This window comes from Cervus elaphus, chromosome 18 (assembly GCF_910594005.1).
Source record: "Cervus elaphus chromosome 18, mCerEla1.1, whole genome shotgun sequence".
Classification (NCBI taxonomy): Eukaryota; Metazoa; Chordata; class Mammalia; order Artiodactyla; family Cervidae; genus Cervus; species Cervus elaphus.
Genome location: NC_057832.1, coordinates 47,347,264 through 47,368,235, shown reverse-complemented (window position 1 = coordinate 47,368,235; position 20,972 = coordinate 47,347,264). Strand labels below are relative to the sequence as shown.

General features: G+C 33.7%; 1 protein-coding gene across 9 annotated transcripts in view; it reads right to left on the bottom strand.

Annotated features, from left to right (window-relative positions):
- Nucleotides 1-20,972, bottom strand: part of CACNA2D1 (calcium voltage-gated channel auxiliary subunit alpha2delta 1) — a 509,130-nt gene that overhangs the window by 157,225 nt on the left and 330,933 nt on the right. For all 9 annotated transcript variants that reach the window (XM_043871926.1, XM_043871918.1, XM_043871920.1 and 6 more), the window contains exon 6: nt 18,450-18,579. In XM_043871926.1, the coding sequence (XP_043727861.1) occupies nt 18,450-18,579 (130 nt within the window). The remainder of the gene's footprint in view (nt 1-18,449; nt 18,580-20,972) is intronic.

Here is a 20,972-nt window from a genome sequence, read left to right as displayed (position 1 = left end):
AGCATACCCCTTTTCCTAGCTTAAGGTATTATTATCTGAAATTTGATTCAATGAACAGCTGACTGGGAAGAGTTCTATGCCTGAATAATATACATATGTGAGATATATACATATGTGCATTTATGCCAAGTAACATGGGGATTAAGTGGAGACTTTAAATAGTATCTTAAATATTTGAATTTTCAGAAAAATTTTCACACAAAGATTTTTTTTTCTCAAACTACTGTTTTTATATTGGATCAAGACTGATTCTTTAACCTTTTAGACTTTTTCTGGCAAATGCTTTAATGTCATTTTCTAAGAAGAGTTCACAATTATAGTTTTTGAAATGTAGCTTGTATTTTTGAAATGTACAGAACCTGTAAATGTGATTTTTGGCATGTATAAATCATATTCAAGATCATGAGTTTGTAGATAAATTTTTGAAGTGAAACAGATTACTTGGCACTATTTTATGTTGAAATCTAGACCTTACTATTTATACCAAACACAAAAGTAGATGCAAACATGATAAACGTATAATAGTCCTTTATCTACTCCTTAACATGGAGGATTCTTATATATTATATAAACAGATTAAATTTCTAGTAACTATACACTAACAAAACATGAAAATCAAAAGAAGAAAACAACTATGCACAAGTACCACTCAATGTTACCAAAACACTCTAAAGTTGGAAAATTACAATGTCTCAGTCAGAACAGAATTCTTAGCTTTCACTGTTAAGATCTCCCAGCCCCTTACTACTATAAAAGGTCTGAACTAAGTTTGGCCAAAATCTAACAGAGATAGATCAGATGATGCGCCACAACTTCTACATTATTTGCACAGAAATTCAACCAATTAAAACCAGCAAATGTCAAATGAGACACTGAACTACTAAGACAAACAAAAATCTAAAAGTTCCAAAATAAAATTTCTTTAAAAATGTACCTTATTGTTAAACTGAAAATCAGCAAGGTATATAATATTGCTCTTTGATTGCTAACCTGCAATTTCATTAAAATTTTATGCTTCATAAGAACTAATGGAAAATATTTAAACTAAGGTGAGTATAGCAATGTCATACTTATAGTAATGGTATTATAGTATATAGACACCTGCAAACGGACAATGCAAAAATGTTATGTTTTTAAATTTATACATTTATATAATATGTACATTATAAATTTATGTATATATAAGTATATATCATTTACATATTATTTATGTATACATTTTATATAATATACATATTCATATATGTATAGTATATATATTTATGGATATACTTTATAGCCTACTAACCCAGGTTAAATTCAAGTCTCTTCATTTGAATATGTACTCTAGCCTAGTGATTACAGATACATGTTAAGTCAATTTTATTTTCTCATATAAGCAGTATAATTCTTTCAGTGGGAAGGCAGTTAACATCACATATTGTGGATAATAGTTTACTGTTGAGTTTTATAAAACAAACTAATAAGTTTGGAGACAGTATTTTTTCAACATGTACAATTTATGTACTTTGTATGAGTTTGTCGACTTGGAAATGATCACAAATGTAGATTTTAAATTGTCAGAGTCTGAAATCAGTCTATCATCCAAAGTCCTAAGAGAATAAGCAGTGAGTTTTTGTTTTCCCTAAGCTTTCATAGTTTTAAAATCTGATTCAGGAGGAAAAAAAATGAAAAATTAAGAATAAGAGAATGGAATTGACATTTATTTCCTAGCTCAATATAAATCTGTTTGATGAAGGCTTTAACACTTAGCAAGTAGTAACTCTTAACATTTATTTTGGAGACAAAGTTTTAGATTGAAATTTTCAGTTTTTAAACATTTGGGGAAAAAATCCTGAGAAACTGAGAAAGTCAGATTAGTCATTTTGTAAATAGAATGATGATGTAAAGATAATTAGATGAAGAATGATATTTTAGGAAAATTAGATAAAAATATTAGAATATTATTTGCTGTGTGAGCATGTATGTGTGCATTTACATGCATATAATTTAAGTGGATTAAATATCCAAGTAGTTCATTTGTCTATCTTTTGTTTCATTTGTCTATCTTTTGTCTATCTATCATTTGTCTATCTTTTATTTCATTTGTCTCATCCTAAAAACCCAGAGCTACTGTTGGTGGAGCCCAGGCATGGAAGAGGGGGTAGTCTCTGTAGTATGTGCTCATTCACCCGAGGGATGTAGACTGACAGAAGTTCCTTCCATGTGGTTCTACCCGACTGATCTTGGGGCAGGAAGAGAGTTTGAGAGTCTATTTCTCAATTTTAAATTCACCAACTTGAAAGTTACAGATATCACTTCCATCATAACCCACTGGCTAGCACTAGCCATGTACCTCCACCCTGGTGCAGGTGGGAAGAGGTGTAATTCTCCTACATGTCCAAAAGAGAGATTCAGATGCAGTGAAGCAATGCAGTCTATACTAAGCCTTGTCATATAGCACAACACACTGAGGAAGGTGTGTTGGTTGAATGATGATTTTTAATTTCATTTTAAAAAACCTATAAACTAGACTGTAATGCCTTTTCATTTAATAATGACTTTATGTAGAACACAAGAGAAGCAACCTAATAAAAGACTGGTTTTGACCAAGCACTGAGAATAGGTTGGCCACTTACTGAAATTCCTGAAAGGTAAAATGAATATTATGATTATGCTACTATGTGACATACAGCCCTAATAACTAGTCTTTGTACTTATTTCTTAATGTTTACTATAGGTAATTTATACAACATATAGTCTAGTATGATATTATAGTACACTAAAATACACATGAGCTTCAAACATCCAGTAGCCTTACTTTTATATTTATATTCTGATTTTCTTATGTTTGCTGTATAAATTAATACTAGTTACACAATTAGATCCCCATAAATTAGACCCTTGGATACATATTTTCAGACTTTTTTTAGAATACAAAAAAATAGAGATTGCTTCTAACCTCATCACATTCTTTTTGAGACATGATAACAATATATTTGATGACCTATGAGTAAAACACACTTAATCCTCAGATATATATAGTTAATTCTATTCATTCATAATGACTGACTTTACAGAAACAAAAGAATATTTTGTTTTTATTATTGTATAAGCAGTAAATTTAAAATTGAAACCTTAACAACCCTAAAATATATTACTTGATTACAAAAAAAGGAGAGTATAAATTAGTAACTTAATGATCCTCAAAGTAAATATGCTTTCATATACAAATATTCAGATTCAAAATCTATTCATTAAAATAGTAAAACACATCTCAAAATTATCAAAAAACCTCATGTTCACAAGTTACTTACTATGATACCATAACAAAGAACTGAATATAGAACTATACCTGAACAAAGAACATAGAACCATACAAAGAACATAGAACCATATCAGAACAAAGAATTAGGAAAAGAAACTAATCATTATCAAATATTTCTGAATTACTTAAATTGAATTTTAAAAATTCCATAATTCATCAATATTTACTAAAACATTCATCTTTCTTAACTCAATCCATGAAAAAATGTGTACATGTTCTCAGTTCTATGTTATGGACTTCTAGTAGATGACAATATTCTCATTAGACTTAGATAAAAGTGATTTATATTAAAAGACTGCAAGGAGATCAAACCAGTCCATCCTAAAGGAAATCAGTCCTGAATAGTCATTGGAAGGACTGATGCTGAAGCTGAAACTTCAATACTTTGCCCACCTGAAGAGAAGAACTGACTCACTGGAAAAGACCCTGATGCTGGGAAAGATCAAGGGCAGAAGGAGAAGGGGACGACAGAGGATGAGATGGTTGGATGGCATCACTGACTCAATGGACATGAGTTTGAGTAAGCTCCAGCAGTTGGGGATGGACAGGGAAACCTGGCGTGCTGCAGTCCATGGAGTGGCAAAGAGTCAGACATGACTGAGCGACTGAACTGAACTGAATACAGTTTCTCAAGAAAATAAAACCTGCTGATATATAGGACAGATTTTAGTTTAACATTCATCAAGGAGTGTTCTAGTTATTTTACATGTTTTTAAACTTTTCATAACAGTCCTTTGAGGTAAGTAAGATATATATTAGATTAGTTTGACAAATGACAACTTAGTCATCTACTGCTAAAAAGCTGTTTATCTAAATGTTCACTGATATATCAACACTGGTAACTGAAGAAGATAAAAGAATTACATTACTCCGGAATAAATATGTTCCTCTATAAGTCAAAGAAACCCTGTGGCTTAAAACAGATGAAGATTAAATAGAGAAGTCATTTCCAGCTTGAGAGAGACCATCCTTATACATTTATTTCTTTCAAAAATAAAGTCATTCACCAATTCTCCTGAGGACTTACATTCTGTCCGCAATAATAATGCTGATGTATTTTTTTTATATAATGGGTAGTGACTACCAACAATCATATAAAAAGGTACAGAAAGTGCAGAAACAACAACTGGTCTTCACAGACCTAGAAGGATAGTAATGAGCCATTTCCTCAGTCATGTTCTAGTCTGGACGAATGTAAGATAAAAAAAGGCCCCTCCATGAACTGCCTCACAGCTTCTAGTTGCTATCATTTGCAAGAAACAATTAAAAACAAAACGATTTTTATGTAAGACTAAAATAACCAGCAAGGACTGCAGTATTTTTTGTCATGTATTATTCATTAGGGTAAAATTGTATATGACTTGATTTGCTCTAATTACAAAAATTCTGACTAAATTCCATCTCAATGCAAGCATAACTCATAGCTCCATACTTAAAAAATCTGATCTTGTATCTTGTGACAAAATAGCTTTGAAATCTTTAAGCCCATTTAGAATCTTTCTCTTTGAATAATTGGATTTTAGAAATATCTTTTAAATGCCTCTTTATCTCTAGGGAGAAATCTGAGTAAGATCTTATCCATGAAGCAAAATGCCAGATGATTAAAAAATTCTCATCTCAAATTCCAGACCTCTATTTTCTCTTCAGTTGTCAATCCCTTTTTAATTTGCTGCAAACAGTACTGTCAGTCTGTTTTGGAAGCTGTTCTAATTTAATATTTCATTATCTTTCTTCTTCAGCCTTTGAATGGCCTGTCACTTGTTATAGCCATCATAAAAAGCTAGCCAAGTAAACGTCTGATCTCCAGCTATCAATTTATAGAGATTCTGAATTGTGCACACATCCTTTTTGATGTCTTCCATGTTCCCTTTTTAATATCTTTTTATAAAGAATGAGACAATGGATTTTTATTTGTATTCTCCTCTAAACAATTTTTTAAAGTACGGCAATAATTTGACCTTTAACAAATCCCTGAATATCCTTGTTCAGTAACAGATTTTTAAAAAGTAACAGAAAAAAAATTTCACAACTTCTAATAAAATATGAAAAATGAATAGAAATTAAGGAAGTTTAATAATCATATTATACAACATCTGAGGGCCCCCTTCCTTAGCAACAACACTGAGAAACATATTTCAGCTCCAAGAAGTTACAGAAAGATCTGCGATTTTTCTTTAGTGAGTTACGGAGGGCTGGGGCCTAAGTGACCTACACATGGACATTAATATTATTAGATAAGAAACACTGATGCAATACCCAGAGTAACCAAGTTATGTTGACAGAGATTCTTGAAAAACTTCGGGTTCACCAAACAATCTTCATGAGGCTCCTAGGAATAAAAGACTTTCCAAGGGCCCTTTCTTAAATATTTATCCAAATATGCAACAATATAGGAGAAACTTTGCAATGAAAAATAGTAAAAAACATACTGTAAAATATTAAGAATGACACAACATTTTATGTTCAAATTTTGGCTGGTTGGGTAGCATCTGCTAAGGCTGCCATGCAGCAGGAAGAATGCACTATTCTCTTATAGTACCTTAGGCAGATCTGAGGAGACAAATCCAAAATGACACCCAAAGCCACAGAAAGCAGTAGCAGAACATCTTCACATGGTATAGAGACATGTGTCTGCTGGTTCAGAGGAACTACGGAGAGGATGCCCACATAAGAAATTTCTAAATAACCCATACGATCTCTCCCCAAGAGAAAAAGTTAGTTTAAATTATTTACCACATAACTACTTCTACCTGGCCTTGGCAAAGTCAGCCAGCCAGATACCAACCACTCTCTGTTCTCCCTTGCCCTTAGCACTTCTACGTGGTGGAGGTAAAATACATACAGCTAGGAGGTACCCCATCCCTTCCGCCTCTTCCAGTGTAGGCTTCCATTAGCCCTAATCTAGGGTGCAGGGTGGTAGAGCAGGAGGGGTTAATAATAAATCAATTTGGAATTGAGACTGTGTTTTTGCCTTTTATATACTGTATTTATGTCTAAATGTGACTGAGGCCATCTTATTATCTGTTACCAGGAAAGTCATCTTTATCCAGTCATTTACTGAAAAAGTTTGAGTCTAACAAAATAAAGTTAGATCTTTACAAGAAACTGCCTGGCACAGTTGGACAAGGTGACTCAAGGAGATAACAAAATGAGTTGTAAATTTTATCAAAAGTATTGTGGTACTTGCCAATAATATAAAATTTTGGGGGTAGTGTTATTATTTGAATTAAATGAAATATATGTTTATAGTATGTTAATGTTACACAGTAATCAAAATATGAAAAATTATCAGTAAAATGACTTAAATTTTATTTATTTCTAGCATAATTTCTTGGCACTTTTAAAGGTTAGTAAGTACTAGGAATCTCCAAAGAGGAAGCTATAGAACATTTCCCAAATTTGTCTGGCCAGCAAACCATTACCCCAATTAAGAATCCTGTTATAATTTCATTACCTATAACAGAATTAAGAAAACATGGCATGGTTGAATGAACAGTGTCAATACATGATACAGATGATGGATACAATCATCATGTTAGATGTTTATATACAAGAACTGAGTTGATCTTGCATTAGAAGCTATCACAAAGGCTAACATACCACTTTATTTTCAATAAGACCTAGGTTTTTTTCACAGACCTAAAATAAAATTGTGGTTTAAAATATCCCTCAAATTTCAAATAAGAGACTAGAATGCTTAGCAAATTCAACGAGGGGAGAGTATTCTAATCACTCTGTAACATACACAGGACAATGTTTACTGCAAAGACAAGAAAAGACTTGTCAGAGTGACTGGCACCATTTTGGACATGGGATACATGATCAAATGAATGGACAGTCAGTCAAGTTGTTACAATATCCTTTTGCCCTCTCTTAAAAAATAACAAAAGAAAACCACACTTCAGTAACTATAAATTTTAGGCTCTATATCTGCAGAGCCTATGGACCTATAAATTTAGGGATTTATAACTTAGGGAATGATCCAAGAAAACAATCTATTTATTACTGCTATATATAACTAGAATTACAAATTAACTGTCTCTCCAATAAATAGGTAAGTCTATTCATCTATTGAGTTGGCAATTATTAACTGATTTCCACAGCATAACTACTTCAAAGGGGAAGTACAGAAAATAAGATTCTAAATTAAAATGCCGAAAATAGTCTTGCAAATCCAAATTTAAACAGCCAAATACTTTATACTCTGTTTAGAAGTATGACATAACCAATGTAACTTTTTCAGCTCATTATATATCAGTTCAGTTCAGTCACTCAGTCGTGTCCGACACTTTGATACTCCATGGACTGCAGCATGCCAGGCTTCCCTGTCTATCACCAATTCCCAGAGCCTACTCAAACTCATGTCCATCGTGTTGGTGGTACCATCCAACCATCTCATCCTCTGTCATCCTCTTCTTCACCTGCCTTCAATCTTTCCCAGCATCAGGGTCTTGTCCAATGAGTTGGTTCTTTGCATCAGGTAGCCAAAGTATGGAGTTTCAGCTTCAGCATCAGTCCTTCCAATGACTATTCAGGACTGATTTCCTTTAGGATGGAGTGGCTGGATCTCCTTGCAGTCCAAGGGACTCTCAAGAGACTTCTCCAATACCATTTTATATATGTGTGTGTGTGTTTGTGTGTGTGTATATATATATATATATGTATACATATAAACTTGAGTTTAAACCTATTCCTATTTTTCCCTGGAAACAAAACTGTGTCTTAGCCAGCTCGGGTTGCCATAATAAGATACCACAGACTAGATATTTTCTCTGAGTGCTAGAGGCTGACAAGTCCAAGATCAAGGTGAGTGCCAATTTGGTTCCTGGTGAGAACTCTCTTTCAGGCCTGCAGACTGCTTATAAATTATAAAACCACCAATCCTCCCAGATTAAGGCCCCATCCTAATGACCTCATTTAACCTCAACTGCCCCCTAAAGACCCTATCCAAATATAGTCAGTCACCAATGAGGGTTAGGACTCCAACATGTGAATTCATGTAGGACACAATTCAGTCCATAGCAATTTACAAGATGCACAAAATGGTTACTGCTACTTGGTTTGTTATTCTATAATTCTGAATGAATTAAAGGGCTAGTACCTGTAAGATCAGAATACTGTATTCTTTGGCATTTGAATTTACTTTTGGTCAACATTTTCCTATCAAAAAATGAATACTATATTGCATTTATATGATGAATGTATTCATTAGAGAAAAATAATGAAATGAAGTGCAAACTTGCCGTCAGAAGTGGAATTTCTTCTTTTTGTCTCATACTTATTAAATATGATCAAGTTATCCTATCCTAAAATTTTATTAGTACCTGTCTTCTCATGTTTCTACTATTTCATTGCTATGCTCCTAATGAGGAGTGATGCTAGTTTATTAAGCTAAACCTTAAACACACACACACACACACACACACAATGATCATTTTGTTAGAGAATCAATGGTACTTCATAAAGTATCCTTTTTTTAGCCCTTACCAGATTTCTGGTTCCATGAATTAGGATCATGGCTTTATGACTCAAATAGCGTTTTTAAAGAAAAAAGAAAAGCTACTTTGTTAATATGATAACCATGATAATATTTTAAAGTCATTCACTTTTTTAGTCTTTAAACACACAACTCTATAGCATGAAATGATGTATCACCCAGAATTTCAAAAACTTTGTTTTTGGTAATTATCTGGTGAAAAAAATTAACACAAAACAATTTATATTATTGTATATTAAACAAAAATCATATTTGTAATAAATAAAAGCAAGGACAAAAAATACTCTAAAAACAAACAGGTATAGAAGTATTGGGAATTTCTCAGCTCTCCTTAATCATTAGAGCAGTTTTTATCATTGGTAGGAGTATTTTGATAAGATTTTAATTAAAATTACTTCCATTAAAAATGAATGTAAATTTTTTCCATTTCTTTAATACTAAATTATATGAGATGTTCATTAAATCTACTGTGCCAATCATTTCATGATATATGTAAGTCAAATTATATTTTACACCTTAAAATTATATAGTTCTGTAGGTCAATTATATTTCAAACTGAAAAAAAAAGGTAAATGCTTAATTTGCATCAATTGATATAGAATATAAAAACATTATTAGACATCTAAAATACTCAATTATTGAGACAGTTTTTTTATTACCAGGCATTATTCTTTCATTGCTACTTTGCTTGGCAATGTTTTCACTGAATTTTTCATTATTATTAATAAACTAAAACTGGCTTACGATGTTTTTCTTTTTTGTGCTCCACCATTTTTTTTTATAATGAAGCGATATGAGTTAATTAACTTTTCACATTTCTAGAAAAAAATTCAAAACTTGAAAGTATTTATTTGAAAATGTATAGAAATGACTCAACATGAAGTACTTTCTTTGGCCATAAATTTGAATGTGTTTCCAATTTATTTTATCATTACTGACATATTATTGAGTTGATCTGATTTTATTTTATAATAAATCATCCACACTTCTTATACATTATAGCACTTTACTGTAAAGTTGCCCATAACACCCTTTCATGGTTTTAATCTCCAATATCTGGAGTTATATTTCTTACTTTTAATATTTTTCTCTCATTTTCCGACAGCCTTAACAATCTCTTTTTAAAGCTTGTGATTTTATTGCTAACGTACACTTAAACACATTTTGCTACTTGAAAATGTAAATTTATGTATTTATCAAACAAAGTTCAATTAAGCATAATCACTAAATTCAGGCTAATCAGGTAAAAGTAAAAACTTTACAGTATATGTTGTGAAAGATCTAGCATGTGGGAAAATCGGGGTATTTTCTAAACAAGTTTGTTACCATCCCTCAGACAAACTGCTGCCACACTTCATAGTGCCCTAGTATTTTATTTTACATAGCAATGGAACCTAGTGTTGAAAAAACAAACATATGACATTAATGCTGAAAAAAAAGGGCAGCAAACTATTCCAATATATTATCAATATTCTACATAATCTATAAAACATTAATTAAAATATAATAGTTTCGCTGACAAATTGGAATTAGAAAGGAACTAATTCATTGAAGGTATAATCTAATTTGGTACTAACCTGTAATATTAAGAAAATTTATCAATAGTTTTGCCCTTTTAATATCAGTTCTTATTTTATCTTAAGGTGATAATGAGAAATACAGAGATTTACTTATATCCCATGATAAAATGGAAACAACCTAAATATAAATTAGTTATGGAACATATAACATTAATATGTTATCTCAAAAAGTATTATTAAATATATAACAATACTTTCTGATAAGGTAAAAGATCAGGTATAAACTTGGTAGGGTTTCAGTATAATTGCTTAGCAATTATATATTTTCTACCAGTATATTTAATGAACACATACACAGACATACAGTATCTTTATCACTGTAATTTTACATATTTTCCTTTACACTAGTTTGTATTTCATAAAATCATCACATATTTATATTATAGTGAGAAAAATAAGCATTTTAATGTTATATTTGCCTCAAAAGCAATTGTAAAAATCATAAGATGTTTAACAGGCTGCTGCTGCTGCTAAGTCACTTCAGTCGTGTCCGACTCTGTGCAACCCCATAGACGGCAGCCCACCAGGCTCCCCTGGCCCTGGGATTCTCCAGGCAAGAACACTGGAGTGGGTTGCCACTTCCTTCTCCAATGCGTGAAAGGAAAAGTAAAAGTGAAGTCGCTCAGTTGTGTCCAACTCTTAGCAGCCCCATGGACTGCAGCCTACCAGGCTCCGCCATCCATGGGATTTTCCAGGCGAGAGTACTGGAGTGGGGTGCCATTGCCTTCTCCTGTATGTCATTCCAGTCAAGATTCTGGAAGTGGAACAACCCTATTAACATTTTGCTTCAAAGAAATAGATCATGCATTAATTCAAGATCATTTGTTTTGTACAGAAAACAACTAAAACACTACCATGCACATACCTATACATCAACAGTTAGGAAGTTTAAAACTTGCCAGCACTGAGATGTGAATCCAAAACCAGAGGCCTATTACAGGAAATACACCAGGCAAGCCTGAAAAAAGAGCTCAGCGGTTTGTACCAATGTAAGGATGTGTAAGATTTATGTAAACAGGTAAAATGAAACTTGTCTATATTTTTCCCTCTCTTTTCCTGTAAGATTACTATCCCCTGTTTCTTATAACAGGGGATATATGTTATAACTTATAACACTGAATGATGAGGAGCAAACTAACACCCATGGAATTTATTTATCTTGAAAAGAAAATTTTAAAGTTGTGAAGAAAGACGAAAAAAGGTCTTTTGACATTCTACTGAACCTGAATTAATTCACTCCTCTTTAAAGATCTCAGGAAATTTATCTTAGTTTCTTAGTTCTCAACTAAAAGTGCTTTTATGATGAGGATAAAATTTGTTTGCCACATTATTTTGATATAATAAAGTTAATTGAATAGAATGTCTCCATCATACAAAATTAGAAGGAAAAATGTATATCTCAAAAATAGATTTACACAATTTTTTTCTTTTTTAAAATTAATTTATTTTTTAATTGAAGGATAATTGCTTTATAGAATTTTGCTCTTTTCTGTCAAACCTCAACATGAATCAGCCATAGGTATACATATATCCCCTCCCTTTTGAACCTCCCTCCCAATCCCACCCCTCTAGGTTGATACACAACCCCTGTTTGAGTTTCCTGAGTCATACAGAAAATTCCTGCTGGCTATTTATTTTACATATGGTAATGTAAGTTTCCATATTACTCTTTCCATACATCTCATCCTCTCCTCCCCGCTCCCCAAGTCCGTAAGTCTATTCTCTATGTCCGTTTCTCCTTTGCTGTCCTGTAAATAAAAACCTACATATTTTAATAGGAATACTTTTTTGAGCTACAACCTTGGTCCAAGGTCCCATCGTTTCTCCTCAATTCTTGCCTTTTATGTCTGTTCTCAACCAAGTATCCAGCATCTACCTTTTTATGAAAGCGTAATTCCTCATCCATAAAACACCTCAGAGTTCCCTCTCTGCTATGGACTTAATCTCTGTGTTTTCTCAAAACCTGTATGTTGAACACCTACCCCGCAATTCAACAGTATTCATAAGTGGGGCCCCTGGGAGGTAATTAGGCATAGATGAGGTTATGAGGGTAGAACATTTGTAGTGCAATTAGTGTCTCACATTCATAATCAGATTGCTGTCATATAAAAAGAGGAAAAAATATCAGATCTCACTCTCTCTGCATGTGCACGAAGCAGTCATGTGAGCACACGGCAAGCTGGTGGCCATCTATAAAACAGGATGCTCCGTGTACCTCCCCAGAAATCAACCCTGTCAGCAACTTAATCTTGGACTTCCAGTGCCCAAAACTATAAAAATATATATAAATATCTATTATATAAACCACTCTGTCTACAGCATTTTGTTACAGCAGTCCAAACAGACTAAAATAAAAATCTCAAAATAAAAATCAAAGTCTTTTGCAATTATCCACAAGGCTGTATACAACAAGGCTTCTGCTGCGACACCTGCTCCTTCCCACCTGCTACCTCAGCTGTGCCCACACTGGTCTTCAGGCTCTTTAGGAACCTACCAGCCTCAAGATCTTGGTGTTTTCTCTTCCCTCTGCCTGCCACAGTATCTAGAGAATTCAACTCTCATGCTCACCAACTACAGACTATGTTATCTTATCCACAAAGCCTCCCCTACCTCCCTGTTGTAAATACCACTGCCCAGCCCCTAACCCAGGAACAGCCGACGCTGTGCTGTGCCTGGTCGCTCAGTCGTGTCCGACTCCTCACCGCCATGGACTGCAGCCCGCCAGGCTCCTCTGTCCATGGGGATTCTCCAGGCAAGAATACTGGAGCGGGGTGCCATGCCCTCCTCCAGGGGATCTCCCCAAACCAGGGATCAAATCCAGGTCTCCGGCATTGCAGGCAGATTCTTAACTGTCTGGGCCACCAGGGAAGCCCAAGAATACTGGAGAGAGTAGCCTATCGCTTCTCTGGGGGAACTTCCTGACTCAGGAATTGAAACGGGGTCTCCTACATTACCAGCGGATTCTTTATCAGCTGAGCTACCAGGGAATAGGGAAGCCCAGGAATTGCATATAACCCCAGAGAAGCCTGGTGGGCCACAGTCCATGGGGTCGCACAGTCGGACACGACTGAAACGACTTAGCAGCAGCAGCAGCATCTCCCTTATTTTATTTTTATCTCAAGCTTTTATTATGTTACAATATATCCTATTACTTGTTTGTTTATTTTATGCCCTATCTCCATCAGACTGTAAAGTTCAAGAGTACAGGGATTTTTTTAATCTGTTTGTTCAGTGCTGTATTCCCATTATAAACAGATTTTTAAAACAGTAAAAGTAAACTATTAGCACTCTCTAATTAAATAGTGCACATGTCCTGAAATAGATTAGTTGCTTATGAAGAACTATGACACAATCATCAGCAAAAGCCTAGCAGCTTTCTCTTTTGTAATTTTGACACTAATGTCATTTTACGTAGTTACATTTTCTATGACAAAACAAATGAAAATTAAGAGAGGCAAGATCGGAGTAGGGGATTAAGAGATACAAACTAATATTTATAAAATAAATAAGCTACAAGGATATATTTCACAGCATAGGGAATATAGGCAATATTTTATAATAACTATAAATGGAGTGTAACCTTAAAAAATTGTGAACCACTATGCTGTACATGTGAAATTTATGTAATACTGTACACAAACTATATCTCAATGTAAGAAAAGATAAATTAGAACACAGTGTTAGTGATTATAGATAATTTAATTTATAAAAAGTAGTTTTGTTAAAGTATATGAGACCTCCAAGGATATTAATACACTCCAGAAAATTCTGTCTTCCTCAATCAAAATCAATGTACCTCTGTGACAGAAGTATGTTCATTTTTAAATTTCTAAAATAGAAGTTATAAATTGCCTAGTTTACATCAAAAGGTAGTATAAGGACAAAAGTTTCTAGTACCTGAAAGTTACATAAGTTGGAGTTCCCTACTGTTTTCTCTTAGTAATGTGTATTTTTTACAACTGTAATAATTATACAAATAAATATTAACATAAATTTCTAATGACAAATGATCAAAATATTCTATAAAAGCATTCCCTATACGTGAATCAAAAATAATTAACACATTAATAAAGCTCTGTGATTAAAACAAATTGTCAGAATATTCAGTCCTTTCTATCGAGTTCACTATTTTTATACTGAAACAGATTAGATTAAAAAATTAAGTGTAGTTTGGGTGCCCTCTAAAATAAAAGTATTAACCACTAAAATCCTCAAAACTAAAAGCTTTCAGACAATATTTTAATTAAATACACTATTTGAAAACTTTAAATATATCATGGAGCAAAAGCAATCATATTGAATTCAAGGGAATTTCAAAAGTAATCACCTTTGGAAAATTAGAACACAAGATATCTTATGAGAATTCAGAGACACAAACTGTCTTTGAATGAAAGGAGACGCTGTTCCCTTCAGTTAAGCCTGCAATTAAAGTATGCTTTTCCATTTATTAAATTCAGAATCTAGAATGATTCTGTACATCTGATAAGTTTTGATGAACTGCATGAAAAATGCCAGTAATTATTAAATTTCCAGGATCTTGTTGACATTTCTGATTTTACTCCTACGCCATTTACTCACATGGCTCATAACACCGGATATGAATTTTAAAGCATCGCAGGCCAGGCAAGGTCAGAGTCTCACTGATGAGATTTCAGCAAAAGAGGAGACGCCAATATTAAGATGAATAGGACTAAATACACAATCCAAAGACAGAGCTGCTTTTTCTTTTTCAAATTAAGCCATATACCAAAATTTCTTACAATTCTGAAAACATCTATTTCAATATTCTATCTTCCTGATTTTCGAAGTAATCAAAGTAATACTTTTTAGCCTCTGACACTATTAAAATCAGCCTTTGTAAATATCCACTAATAGTTTATTCTAAATCAGAAAGAAAAACATTTACACAAAGTCAAAACTCTTCTGTAGGATTTTAAAAGAAGATATGTATACTATGACACACCAACCTGAAGAAAGGATACTTGGATTTATTTTATGTGTCAATTTTATGTTTGTTCCAGCATAAAATACATGAAGACATTAATGAATGTGACTTCAGTGGAAAAAAAAAGAGCAAAAGAAATAAGAAAATGAAGATTCTCATGCAAAATCAGTATCTTACTAACTCCTCTGGAGTTAGATCTTGGCTCCCAAGTAATATGAGTCAAAATTAAGTCAAAAGAAAACACTAGAAATTTTATCTATTACAGTACTGTAAAGTATAAACTTTAGAATTAGAATTTATATGAAACCTGACTCCATTTTTTACCAGTGATGTGGACTTTCATCAAAGACTCAGCTTGAGTTTCCTCTTCAAAAATTTTTAACAAAGTTACAGTAATTAAATGAGACACTGTAATTTACTGGTGTATAATTTACTAGACTGGTGAATTAGGTTCTAATGATTTTAGGTTCTAATTACCTAGGAAAAAATGTATTTTTCACTTATTTATTCAATATCACTTCGTTGAAAAATTAATCAAAGTTATTTTGCTTTTCTATTCCCTGGATAACCTACTCCTAAAGAGATACCTTTCTTCTCTCTATTTTCAGCCTTTTAATAGTTTAACAACAACAAATGAGCGAGGCAAGCAGAACAGGTTGGTGGGGAAGCAAGTTGAAAAGCAATATGAAAAATCCAATTTGGATTATTTCATTAGTTTGTGCTTGCATTTAAATACATATTTTATAAGACTATGCCCCAAACTGTTAGTCATGATTAGCTTCAGGAGGTGTTATTGTTCGAGACCTTTATTTTCTATTTTAAACATGCATGCAATATTAAAATTTCTTCTACTGTGGTAACACAGCTTTTAGAAAAAGACATTTGTTTTTAAAATGTGTGAGGTTGCTGTGGCCCACAGTAGGCTGCTCCAAGATATGCCTCAGTGGCATATTGATTATTCTGAATTAAGAGTTATGTGAGAAACACCCAATGGAAAATAAATGATAAAAAAAATAAGACCATGTCTCTCTTACCCTCTAAAAGTAGGAAGATGTATTTCCCCCAAGCACAAGCTGCCTGTCTTATCTCTTCACATATTGCTTCTTTGTCTAAAAATGACTTGTAATTGGCCTGCTTTGGACACTGTGAGGGTACCATTTTTATGACTTGGTCTGCTCTGATCTGTTGTCTGACTCCTTGCAGCCCCAAGGACTATATCCTGCAGGCTGCTCTGCCCCTGGGATTCTCAGCAAGAAGACTGGAGTGGCTTCCCGTTTCCTCCTCCAGGGGACCTTCCCAACCTGGCATCACACTCGTGCCCCTTGTGTTTCCTGCATGGCAGGCAGACTCTTTACTACTAGCACCACTAATACGTGCAAAGTGATTTTAAATTATCTATTAATCTGTCTTCTGTCAATTTTAGACCAGCCAAAAAAACTCAAGAAGAACTGGGGAAGAGGGAGATCTCTCTCTCCCTGGAGAAAGTTCTGTTATCCTTCCTGGAGAATTTAATGGAAAGTTTGAGGATATCTGGATAATCACTATTGGCAAGAAAACAGAAACACAATCATGAAAGTCTGTAACAAATTAAAAACACTCAAGCTGGCCTCATGTTTGTTCAAGGTAGTAATATAACCAGATAACAGTGACATGATGACCACAGAGTATCGACATAAAAATGCTTTAGATTTCCCTGTAGCTCAAACAGGAAAGAATCTGTCTGCAATGCAGGAGACCGGGGTTTGATCCCCGGTTTGGGAAAATCCTCTGGAGAAGGGAATGGCAATGCACTCCAGTATTCTTGCCTGGAGAATCCCATGGACAGAGGAGCCTGGTGGGCTACAGTCTGTGGGATCGCAAAGAGTTGGACATGACTGATTGACTAACACTACTACTAAATAAACTGCATTTGTAATTTCTCATAACAGCAAACATCTATATAATGCTTACTATGAGCCTGGCACTATTGTGCAAACTCAAATATATTAACTTACTTTATTCTCAAATGAACCTTTGGGCTAGTAATTTTATCCCCATTTTACAGGTTCAAAAAATGCTCACCTCTCAGAAAGTTGATAAATTTGCCCAAGGAAATACTGCTAAATTTTAGATTTGAAATTTAACTTAACCTAGGCTGTCTGCATCCAGAATTCAGGCAATTATGTAAACACTCTGGACACTCAATACACTTTACAGTGTTTTTAATTAAGGGGACTATTAGAAACACACTTTTTAAAATCTCAAGTGGTTCTTTCTCCTTACCATTTACTTATGTGAAAGGCAGGTACAAGCAGGAAGGGTAGGAACTGGTTAGAAAAGGATAACATCTAAAACAAGAGTTGTGATTGGGCAAAGATTCTGCTTTCTAGGTCACAGCTCGTCTTCCTATGTGATTAGGTTGCCCTTAGGAGAATTCCTATTAGAACTGTCAGGCTCTGCCCTTATTAGTACACAGGATGTCCAAGGAATATCACTGCCATGAGCTTCCTCCCCGGTATCTTCCTAAAAACTCATTCCCCTCCCTTCCTTGCAGTGAAGCCTTCTCACTCAATTTGAAGTTTTTCTATTTCTTTAGGGATATAATTTATTCCTTTACCCAACCCTTTTTACTTTGAGTTCACAATAAACTAAGAGTGAGGTATCTTTACTTTACATCATAGGGTAAGGCAGAGAGAGAGAGAGACAGGTAAAATACAATAAGTTGTGGTAAGAACTGGAGAGTTTACAATATACATCTCTCTTCTGTTACCAGTCTGGTGTCTTTGTAAAAATATTTGTGTGCACTAATGATACATAGTATTAATTTTTTATAAATGCATGTATTACTTTGGAAGTTATTGACACTAACTGGAAAGGCAGAATTATTTGTTAAACGAAAGAGTAGGACACCTCCATGGCTATAGGCTCTCCTGCAATTATTCACATAGCGAGGCCCGATGACAATATACTGCTCATGGAAATTAGGTTTCTTCTTTTGCATAAATCAGAGTTTACCACAGACTCTTAAATAACATGTAAATGAGAGCAACAAATTTGCTCCCTTTTTTTTTCCAAAAATAAGATACATAAGATAGATTAAAAACATGGTATTCCAAGAGTTGTTCACATCCTTTTACTTACAGCCCTCATAGATGTCAGTGGGAATATGAACGGCTGCGTGCTGATAGGATATTTGTCGCCCAAAATTAGCATCATCGATAAAAACAGGTTTTATCCTCTGGCTGCCTGGTTCACTATCATTCTTTTCTGGCTATAAAGAAAAGACAGACAATAAAGAGAATATTACAATGTATCCTAACACAGATATTCTCACATTCACTTTTTCATTTGCCAAATGCATATTCTTGACAAAACAGATCTATAAGAATATTTTAAAATATTCCCATGATAATATCAGACACCACAAATTTCCATTCAGGCACTAACATTCACATTGCATCTTCATGATAGGATTCACATTATAACCTAACTTCTCTCCTAATTTCCTCAACACTGGAGTCACCCAGGAACATCCTGAGAGGACCAGAGCTTTCCCATGTACAGCACTTACTAAAATGTACACTTAAAGAATAGAATACAACCAAATTAAAAGTTCCCCCTTGAAATAAATTCACCACTTATGCTACACCTTTATATAATTCTTGGTTTGATAACTAATCTTACACGTGAACACAAAAAATAATAGCAACAAAGGATTATTTTGTCATATTCCTTTGATTTTTGCATGTTTTCCAGGTGTATCAATTTTTGCTTTAAAAAGGAAAGTACAAATGCTCAGAAAGAAGAGATCTATTGTAACTCTAAGTACAACTGAATCCTAACTTCAACCAAATTGTCTCCTGAGGTAGGAGCAAAGATTCAATCAATATTGATTCAAGAAAATCTCACAAGAGTTTAAGGTTGAAGATTAATTTTCTATCTATTTGAACTATGCTTCTGATTATTAAATTACCCTGGCAAGGTAATTCAGTTTCTCCTCTGGCAAGTAACTAAGAATCTCACTCATTTATCCAAAATGCATATCTCTAAATGTATTCCACTTTCCTAAGGTAATTTCCACAAAAGAAAACTGAAAAAAGAAATACAACATTTGACTATTTTACAGCACACTGCAGCAACACAACTGATAAACAAGAGAAAGAACTTAAGTGGACAATCTCATAGGGTGGTGGGATGTGGCAAAGCAAACTCCACAAAGAAGTGACAGTGGCCAACTTTCTAGATGGCTCTGAAAACTTGTACAAGATAACCCACCAGTATTCCAAGATATTTGAATTCTCTCTCTCTCTCTCTCTCTCACACACACACACACACACACACACACACACACACACTTCCTTGTTTCCCTAGGGAAGCTGCAACATGGGAAAGATTATTTAGAAAGAAATATTGGCAAAAGGGCTTAAAAAAATCAATGATTTCTAAAGCTGCAAGTCCAACTCATTATTATGTAATGAAATCAATTTAATAGGTCATGACCGAATTATTTTTCAAATGAAACAATGTTGAAAGAAAACATGAAAATACGCTCTCTATAATAAGGAGAAGGACTATATTTGGCAAGTGTGGTTTAGTTAGCTATGACTCTGTGTGTACGTGTGCACATCTGGGTATATGTCATTCAGACTGTAAAATTTATGATCGATAAGCAGAGTTAAAGAAGGATCACTATTTTTAATCTATGTGAAAGCAACAAAGATATAATTGCCCCTCCATTAACAAACTGAATATACAAAATGATGAAACTGTAGTGCTGAAAGTCTAAAATTTGACAAAAAGCCTACATGCAGAAATTACTAATTCATATTACTTTCTAAAACAAAGGTTAGGTGTGTGCAGTGTTAAGGATAAGAAAAGAAAGAAAAAGAAAGAATGATAAGACAAAGAAACGCCACAGAACAAAACACTTAACCTAACACATCTACCATGATTCCAACTGTTAATAAAGGAAAGAATAAAAATTATAACTGGGATTTGGTCCTGGATTCAGTCATGAATTTTCTTATAATTTAAAATTCATCCTCTATTCTATGATTATCTATGGGCACAATTGACTTGAATAAGAGGATGGAACATTAAAATGAACTACTTCCACTAATAATATAAATGTAAAGAGGGTCTCACCAAATAAATGATGTCATTATGCTTCTCCACTGCAAACATTCTGAATTAGTAAAAAGCCTCAATATTTATTTTAAAGCAGAGGTTTCCAACAGTTTAGTCTTTGAAGAAGCGGTATCCCCAACCACTGAAACATTTTAGAATGCAAGTCAGAGGTTCTACCCTAGGCCCAGTCAATCAGAAATGTCAGGAAGGGGACCAGCAATTCAGTAATTCAACAAACCCTCCAGGTGATTGTAATACACATTAAAATTGCAAGTTCACTGCTTTAAAATATCAATAGTTGAAATTAGACACACAATTTTTTTCATTAAAAAATTAGAATTGACTAGTAATAGGCATATTAACGGATATTTGAAATTTTCTACCCTCCACAGGGAAGAAACACTGTTTTTTATTATTACTGAATAACAGATGCATGCACACAGCAATATGGCCAGTAATATTTATCAAAGGATATTTGAAAAAAAAAAATACTCCCTGGAGATTCTCTAAGGGTTGGTTGCAACTTAAAATAAGTTG